The sequence below is a fragment of the Amblyomma mixtum genome, chromosome 3, assembly GCF_055824585.1.
Source record: "Amblyomma mixtum isolate Tamu chromosome 3, ASM5582458v1, whole genome shotgun sequence".
NCBI classification, from domain to species: domain Eukaryota; kingdom Metazoa; phylum Arthropoda; class Arachnida; order Ixodida; family Ixodidae; genus Amblyomma; species Amblyomma mixtum.
This window is the reverse complement of record NC_143014.1, coordinates 352819420-352828612: the sequence shown is the minus strand read 5'-3', so window position 1 is coordinate 352828612 and position 9193 is coordinate 352819420. Positions and strand designations below refer to the sequence as shown.

The following is a 9193-nucleotide window of genomic DNA, read 5'->3' as shown; positions in this document are numbered from 1 at the left end:
GTAGCGGTTCGAGTCCTTGGCACAAACGACGAGAATTTGCCACCAGTAGGCCGCCCCGTAGCAGCGAGGGCGGCTAGGACCCCGAGACTTAAGAGCATTCCGCCTGGTCCGGCACCGCGGAGGCAGCCTGGCAGTTACACCCGCGTCGCTGCCCACTTGGTTACATCGGAGGCCGGACTTCGCGGTGACACCAATGAGGAGAGGCCGGCCGGGCAATGAAGTTCAGCCGCATGGCGACAATGTAACTCGTGGCTGCGATCACAAGCAGGACGGCGAAAACAGCGAAGGCCCGCCACAAGCTAACCGTGTCCATTTTGATCAATTGGAACACGCCGCCCTGCGCGGATGTTTGGGGCGTTCCGGGCTCGTCCTCGCTGGACGGGGGCTCTCGTCGCAGCTCCGTTTCGTCAGGGGACGCCTGCGGAACTCCGTCGTCCGCGGCCTCTCGGAGGCCATCTTCCACAGAACGACTCCCGTCCTTCCACCTGGGCGACCACATCTTCGATGGTGGTTCTTTCGGCACCGGTCGCCAGTCCTCTGTCCAGGGAAGCTCTGCGCCCGTTTCTGAGCTTGGCTCGCGCAGATTGCGCGCATGCATTGGCAAGCGTCATCTTCTTCTTCTTCACCATATGAAAATGGCACATACCCACGCGGGGGGATTGCATTGTCGTTCGCTTTCTTCTTCCAACGAAAGCCATGAAAGCTGGCCAGTGGCGCTTCCCAAATTCTCCATTGAATTCTTCTTGGTTGCGATCGCTTAGAAAGTGACCGCTTTATTCTGTAGACTACGGTGGAGTGTAGCAACGGCAGCAGTAGGAGTGAGGCAGTGAGAATTAGAAATTGGGGTAAACTCAGGTAGTGCATGGGCGGAAAGGAAGAGCACAGAATTCAATATTTTGACGCATGGGCGAAAATGGTTTTTTACGAAATGGAAACTCAAACCAAAAAGATTAAGGCCATTGTCCAGCATTAATTGCATGTGTGGGAAGCGAGGAGAGGTCTGAAAAAGAGGCAGAGGAGGCAGAAGCCGAACAAGAGACTAAAGAAAAGAAAGCAGAGCTTACGGAGCATCCGGAGCAATGTGTCTCGAATTTAGCACAGCACCTGCGACTCCTTTAATGGTAGAATTGCTCTCATGACATCTGGTTCATATTGAGATGACTGATGCACCAGGAAAGAGCAAAAGAGCACAAAGCAAATCTGTTGAAACCTGTAGACAACTTCAAGGGGAACGAAAGTGAGCTCAATGCAGGACTTAAAAGTGGATACATAGAGTCAGAAGGTGTCCGTTTAGAAATGGAAGAATACACGGGAACACACAATGAGGGAATATACGAGGAGATCTCAACCTGGTAGGTGCGTGCCGCTTTCGTGCACAGGAGGAGGGATACCTGCCCTGGTGGAGATCGGATGAGCATCAAAACGCTAGATAACTTGGACGAAAAGTCGCTGGAATCTATCACGGAATCCATTATCGAATGCTGGTGAGTAGGAACCGCTTCTTCAGGAATGGAAGACGGCAGGAATTACGCTTATTCTTAATCCTATATAGAGATCATTATCCAGAATTTGAGGCCGATATTGCTAAATTGGTGCACCTTCATGGTGATGGAAAGAGTAATATACATAAGAATTTTGAGACTGAGATGAAAGTGGCTCCTTCCCAAACGCGATGATTGGTTTAAGTTCAAACCTTTCGACTCAAGATGTACTTTTACAGTTAAAAGAAATGATCGACAAACCTAGATGCTATCAGAGCAGGGCAATTTTAGCATTAAATCTCAAGGTGCCGTTTATAATATTGCCACCCTTACTTTAGACACTCTACTGGCGCCCCCGTGCGGTCTGTCTTCGTACATGGATCGCTACCCAGCGACTCCGCCAAAAAGTCACCGGCCGCCGGTAGAGGGTTCTCACAGTACTTGGCAAGAGCACTGAGCCATAGAGTTTCTTACTATTACCTAGAGGGAAAGCTGGCAGCCCGTCTATGGGAGTTTGCATGACGACCCCTCGAGACCACTTCAGCCATCATGGGCGCTCAAAGCATCATGGGGCGGTGAGCTACTTGTTGCGAAACTGCAACTTTTGGCCAAAAAATAATACAAAAATTAAGTTGTTTGATAACTACAAACGTCCTAACATTCAATATCTTGTCTAATGATTGCAACAAACGAGCAGAAAAGCATTCAAATGCAAAGTTTGCCCAAAATAAGAGACGACTCGCTCTCCTATTGGCCAAGTAATGAACACTATAAAAACTAATATTTCGTAATTAACAAGCGCATTTTTAAAAGTAAATATGTTTTAAAAAAAAATGTTGTTGCTTAGATACTTTAAGAAGTTTTTTAATGGAATTTCAGAAAAGTGAAACCTTTTATTGGCGTCGTGTGTCTATGCGTTTGTTCTACTATAGTTTTTGCACACTGCGTTCGCGCGAAAGTCGTCTGCGCACACACGAACAACGTTTTCGGAATGAAACATTTTAGTAGTGCCACTCTATGTTCCCTAAAAACTACGACTGTCTCGCAACAAGTAGCTCACCGCCCCATGATGCTTTGAGCGTCCATGGTGGCTGAAGGGCAGCGCCGCCAGCTTTCCCTCTAGGTAATAGTAAGAAACTCTATGCACTGAGCAGAGCACAGCCGACTGACCCTACAGCTGAGGAGAAGACGACGAAGTCCGGCGCGCGACAAAGGACGTAGACAGACCGAACGGGGGCACATGAAGAAGAAGAGACGTGGCTTCTTCGCGCTGCCTGCTTGCCTCTTGTCCCTCCGAGTCGGCTGAACGAGAGCGGAACATGGTCAAGGACTACTACCAAGTGCTCGGGGTAGACAGGAGCGCGGGCGATGAGGACATCAAGAGGGCCTTCCGGAGGCTGGCGCTCAGATACCATCCCGACAAGAACAAGGCTCCTGACGCGGAGGAGAAATTCAAGGAGATAAACGAGGCTTACAGTGCCTTAACTGACCGGAAAAAGCGCGAGGCCTACTACAGCTCAGGCGGCGAGGGCTACCGGAGCGGATTCTCTTCCAACACCGGCAGCCACTTCAGACCGGAGACATTCTCCTTCAGTCATCACTTCAGCGGTGACCACCAAAGGAGATCCGGTGAGTCCTTCAGCAACTTCCGACGACGTAGCGATCCTGCCGGCGCCTATCAGCAAGCGTTCGGTTCTAGCGGCACTTTCCAGCAGACTTTTGGGCCAGGCAGCAAATTCCAGCAGACGTTCGGTCCTGGAGGTACTTTTGAGCAGACATTCGGTCCTGCAGGTGCCTTTAAGCATATGTTCCGAGCCGGCGAGAGCTTTCAGCCCACCTTTGGTTACAACTGTGGAACGTTTCAGGCGACCTTTCGTTTTGGCAGTGGGTCCGCGATGTTCTACCACTCCGCCAGCTCCGACTTCGGCGGCGCACCTACCGGTTTCCAGACGCGTTCAACGGTGCCTTCGTCTGGCCACACTGGAAACGGCCCATCAGATAGTGCCTACTCTCGCCGATCAACAAGGTCCTCTGCCACCGGGATTTCCAACCAACGCGAGCAGCAGGTTTCTGTGGTCGAGCGGGAAATTTTCGTGACCCTGGAGGAAGTCTTCCACGGCTGCGCGAAGAAGGTGAAGATCGCTTGGAACATCGAAGCACCGGACGGCCACATCGTAAGGCGTGAAGAGAAGCTCGTCCAGCTCAACGTGAAGCCTGGAGTGCCTACAGGGACCAGGCTGGTCTTCCAATGCCCAGGAGAAAGGACGTCGATGGGCTCGCCTCCGGCTATTGTCTTCGTGATTAGCGTAAAGGAGCACCCCCTGTTCAAAAGGGACGGAGAAGACATCCTGTACACCGCATATCTAACATCCTGGCAGGCTCGGTGTAGCTCGAGGATTGGCATACCTACCTTGACGACGGGTAAGATCTCACTGCCCTTGAAAGGACCTGTGAGGTCTGGAACAGTGAGACGCATCGGGGGTCTGGGCTTGCCTTTCCGTGGATACTCCAAGAGGCGTGGCGATCTCATCGTCACATTCCGGGTGCTCTCTCCGGCCGTTTAACTAATCACCAACAAGAGAAGCTGCAGATGCTGCTGCGGCCTTGCGCATGGACTTATCGAAACAGAATCCGTAAACTTAATAAAGGCTTTTATTTTGAGTACGATCACTTACACAGCACCATGTGTGAAATGGAAGAAGAGGAGAACAAGTTGGACGTCATAATACTCAAATTACATAAAAGACCACTTGTTAACCAGGTAAGCGAGCAATGGAAAGAATAATATATATGGGTATTCAGAACACTGCAGACGAAATTATAGAAGGCCAATCGATATCGCAGAGGATACGGCCATCAGGAAGCAGGACAGGAAGGGACGTAGTCGATAGACTAGGCCTCCCATGCATTTTGTCTACGGAGGACGCTGCGAACTTCGAAATCCAGCTCAGAAGCAAGATCGAGGTGCAGCCCATTCCGAGCAATATGCACCCCGAATTAAATAGGAAAACTAGAAGGGCTAGGACGAACGTCATTAGAACATGTGGCTGGTTGGAAGAGGCAATTTAAGTGGAGATGACAGGACCGTTCAGCAGAATATCAGCCACAGCATGCACGGATGCGCAAGAGAGATTAGTTAATGCAGCACCAATTCGATGCCAGGGAATCCTAAAGGCGGAGGTGGCGGCAATTGCTTTGACAATGATTTCTCAGAAGGCCTGCTGTGTAAATACAGACTCCTAAATTGCATGCAGTAATTATGCCACAGGAAGGCTGGATAAACACGCAGACAGAATACTCAGTCCTAAATAAGATAGTCTTTAATTCCATAGTCATGTGAACTCTAAGATACTCTGTGGATGTTGTAAACGAAGGCGCTCACGCTGCTGTCCGCTCGCCATTACCCCGGGTCCCACAACATTAGCAAGGACAAAATTATTCAGAACCGATATTAACCTATAGGGATTTACTCCAACACTTGAGCCTAAAGAAGAAAGTATACGCCGAACCACGCAACAATATGAAGAGAAAGCCAGGGGTCTGTGACGTTCGCTGAACTTATTGATGCGCCATTCAGTCTCCAGCACAGAGTGTACGACGCGATGTAGCGACTTTGACATGTGCACCTGTCCCCGGTTAAAGGGTAACCAAATTCGTGGGACCGCGGCCGCACGACAGAGGCTCGGTGGCTGCTCTATTGTTACTGGAGGCACCGCAGCCAGAGCGCTCGTTCCGTCTTATCTTGCCTTCCTACCAAATATTTCTTTCCATACGAAGCTTTGTGCAGTGTTCAGTGTTTGAATGCCTGCAATCGTCATTGTTGTGGCCAGAGCATGTTTTTTTGCGTCTTCTCGTTTCCATACGTGGCAGTCATTCGCTCTGCTCATGTACATAGCTTACTGTGAGGACGTATGTGTACGGTGGCCGATTGGTAAGCGATGCGGCGCCAATGGGTCGTTTGGGCTTCGGGCCCTCAGAAGAGGCCCCTGGTTAGGCTGTAGGTGCCACTGGGCGCTTCACCCCTAAGCGACTGCTTTGTTTATTTATAAAGAATCTTAAGTGATTGTTCCAAGGCATACGTGTGTCCCGTATGCACGTGCGCCGAAAAGGAAACATAGAGGAAGGCCGAGGTTCGGAATGCAGTTAATCCAGTGCTGTTTGTATGCGTGCTCGGAACCCCTCCTTTCCCAACTATTTGGCTACCTGATATCCTTTCCCCAGTCTTTGATTAGTTTACGGAAACTTCACTTTCCTTTCCCTACCATCGATTGATGAGAAGTGTCGCTGATTGATTATTGTTTGCTATCCCCACCAAGGGCGGAGGCAGAGGGCTTAGATCATAGAGCTCTGGGTTAAGCGGGGCTGATTTCCTCTAATCAACGGTTCAGCCATGCTGTAAATAGTTTTCTCCTTTCTCGTTTCTTTTTGTTTATTTATGTGTAAATAAATAGCTAACCTTCTTTTCCTGCTGCCGACTAATGTGAATGTTTGCGGGGCCGAACCATCAATCCATCAAGAAACCCGATTTCATCATCAAGTGTTTCCTCAGGTCGCCACGTAAAGTGGAAACTAAACTTGCGCAGTCGCGGCAGGATCGCAACGTCTTTCTACCCGAGGCATTTGACGGAAGGTGAGAGGAACAAGTCGCTGGACAAGGTACAGAGTAGTTCGTCCTAAAGGAGAAAACGTGAAGCTGCGTCGAGGAAAAGACGTCCAGAAGCTTCAAGAGCACTGGTCGATTTCGAGAGGACGTCCGAGGCTCAAGTCAGCGAAGACAAGCCGTCGAGTGTTCGAGACAGCAAGCTGCTGAAAGGAACCAGGCGTGCACATCGAAAGGTTCAGAGCAAGAACCAGGCAGCCAAGTCAAGCAAGTTGAAGTCCGCGAATTGCTGAGAGAGCCAGGGCTACACTCATCCGCATCAAGGAGCCTGCTGTTGTCACTCAGGACGACGAGATCATCACGGCAGTGGACAGCAACCAGCGAGGTAGGAGACCTTTTGGCTTCCTCCGAATTCACCATGTCGGTGTAGCGTTTACGTACTAGAAATGATAACACAAAAAACGGACATGGCTGCCTTACGGTATGATCGGGAGGGCATGATGCGACGTGTGGAAATTGAGGAGGCAGAAAAGCTGCTTGAAATTGAAAATCTCAAACTCGTAATTGAGCGGGAGAAGATAAAGCTAGCACAGATGCAGTTGAAATTAAAGCAGAGAACCAAAGCTGATAGTGAGATGTTATTTGTGGCAGTTCAATGTTTTCACTGCATGAAATGTGGGCATTCAATGATGGAGTGTCCGAACTCGAAGGGAGAACAAAATATTCGCGCTGTGAGGAGAGATGTGTGCAGACTAGTAGCCCATGTGGAGATGCTGGTGCCTGATAAGCTGGGTTCCCAATCACAGATGATTGTTAATAAGATCAGTCAACCAGGCAAGGTGGAGGACAAGGAATGAATCGTTTCGATACCAAAGGGCGGAGTTCTGAAGGCTGTGTGGATTCAGGGACCGAAATAACGCTAAGAGGAGAAACGATTCAGTCACTTTCTTGGGGTGAGTGCTCCGATGAAATAAAACGGGAAGATGTGGTTCTCCAGGTAGCAGAAGCTGATCTGTCGTGTGCGCCGATAGCTACAGCTGTGGAAGCTGCAGCAGTTAGCCAGCAGGGCCTAACCCTGTGTGCAATACCAGAAGGAATGGCTGAGGGCATAGGCGTGTTACACACGCCCGTGACGAATTTGCTGCCAGATCAACCAAAGATAGAGCATAACGAGGAGGTACATGAGTGCATTTCTCGCGAAGAAGTGTTCAGCACCGTGGCAGAACCGGTTGGGGCTAACTCGGAGGTAGCAGTAAGGGTCGACGACGAGAAGCAGGATCTGATAGCCGGAACACTATTTGCAGGCGATGCCAGCTGTCAAAGATGAAGTGGTTAGCCAGCCGGTGCTCACAATATGCGCCGGGACAGCAGATCTGCCTGAAGATGTAGGCAAGTTGATAACACCTGAAAGGCTCTCGCTGCTAGAGCAGCCAAAAAGAGAGCGGCTACATGAAGAAACAGAGCAAGCAAAATTTGGAGAGAATTTCAAAATTTCCCACTTACCTGTTCTAGACAAACCTGAGGCCCCAGTACAGCTTCGGCAGTACCGGAAGCTGCAAAAGTTTTTCGAGTAGATTGTGAGCTAACAGGGATCGCTGCAATGGATTTCGCGGCAGCTAGGGAACTAGGGGATTTGGATAATGCATCTAATCCTGTGAACTTTTTGATGCGCCATTCACTCTCCAGCACAGAGTGTACGGCGCGAGGTAGCGACATCGAGATGTGCACCTGTCCCCGGACGAAGGGTTACCAAATTCGTGGAAGCGCGGACGCACGACGGAGGCTCGGTGATTGTTCTATTGTTGCCAGCGGCCCCGCCGCCAGAGCGCTCAGTTCCGTCTCCGTCCTGCATTGTTGTAGAAAGACGTTTAGTAGTAGGACGTTGTAGTCGTTGTAGTAGGACGTAGAGGACGTTTTAACATCTTCTGAGTCACATGCTAAAAAAATTTTTTTATAAAAGTCGCTTATTTTTCCAATAAAGCTCAGTTGAAATTCAGCGGTTTGTTTCGTTCCCTTTTCTGTCCGTCCTTGTTTCGTGAGCATGAAAAACCAACTAGCCCAAGAAAAGACGATTCTTGCCTTCCTACCACATATTTCTTTCCGTACGAAGCTTTGTGCAGTGTTCAGTGTTTGTATGCCTGCAGTCTTCATTGTTGCGGCCAGTGGATGTGTTTTTGCGCCTTCTCGTTTCGCTACATGGCAGTCATTCGCTCTGATCATGTACATAGCTTATTGTGAGGACGTAGATGTACAGTGGCCGATTGGTACGCGATGCGGCGCCAATGGGTCGTTTGAGCTTTGGGTACTCAGAAGACGCACCTGGTCAGGACGTAATTGCCACTGGGCGCTTGACCCCTCAGCGACAGCTTTCTTCTTTTTTTATAAATAAACTTGAGCGAATGTTGCCGAGGCATACGTGTGTCCCATATGCACGTGCGCGAAAAAGGATACGTAGAGGAAGGCAGAGGATCGGAATGCAGTGAATCCAGTGCTGTTTGTATCTGTGCTTCGGCACCCCTCCTTTCCCAAGTATTTGGTTAGCTGATATCTTTTCCCCAGTCTTTGATCAGCTGGCGGAAACATTACCTTCCTTTCCCTAACCATCGATTTGTGAGAAGTGTCGCCTGATTGATTATTGGTTGCTGTCTCTGCCCTTAAATATAAGTGCTCTGGCTGGGTTAAGCGGGCGCCGATTTCGTCTAACCAACGGTTGTCATGCTGTAAATATTTTTCTCCTTGCTCGTTTCTTCTTTTTTGTTTATGTGTAAATAAATAGCTAACCTACTTTTCGTTCGGTGGAGTAATATGATTGTTTGCGAGGCCGAACCATCAATCCATCAAGATACCCGATTTCATCATCAAGTGTTCATCAGGTCGCTACGTGAAGGGGAACTGAAGTGGGTCATTCTAAGGAAATTGAAATCGAATGCTTACATAAACCTGTCAAATTCAGGTATATCTTCCTGAATTCGCTCGATCCACATTGCGCGTTCTGAGTTGAAGTCACTAACTTAAACTATATGGTACGGGCATGCCGGAAAACCAAGCTATCCAAGAATCAATAGCCCAACAAGTGAAGACTGGGAAGCGGCGCTGTCCAGCTCACACAACT

At 49.4% G+C, this 9193-nt stretch overlaps 1 protein-coding gene across 1 annotated transcript; it reads left to right on the top strand.

The window, feature by feature from the left end:
- The first annotated feature begins 2800 nt into the window (after positions 1 to 2800).
- LOC149356394 (dnaJ homolog subfamily B member 1-like) lies at positions 2801 to 4045 on the top strand. The gene has a single exon (XM_089576332.1). The coding sequence runs from the start codon at positions 2801 to 2803 to the stop codon at positions 4043 to 4045; it is 1245 nt and encodes a 414-aa protein (XP_089432458.1).
- Positions 4046 to 9193: the final 5148 nt, after the last annotated feature.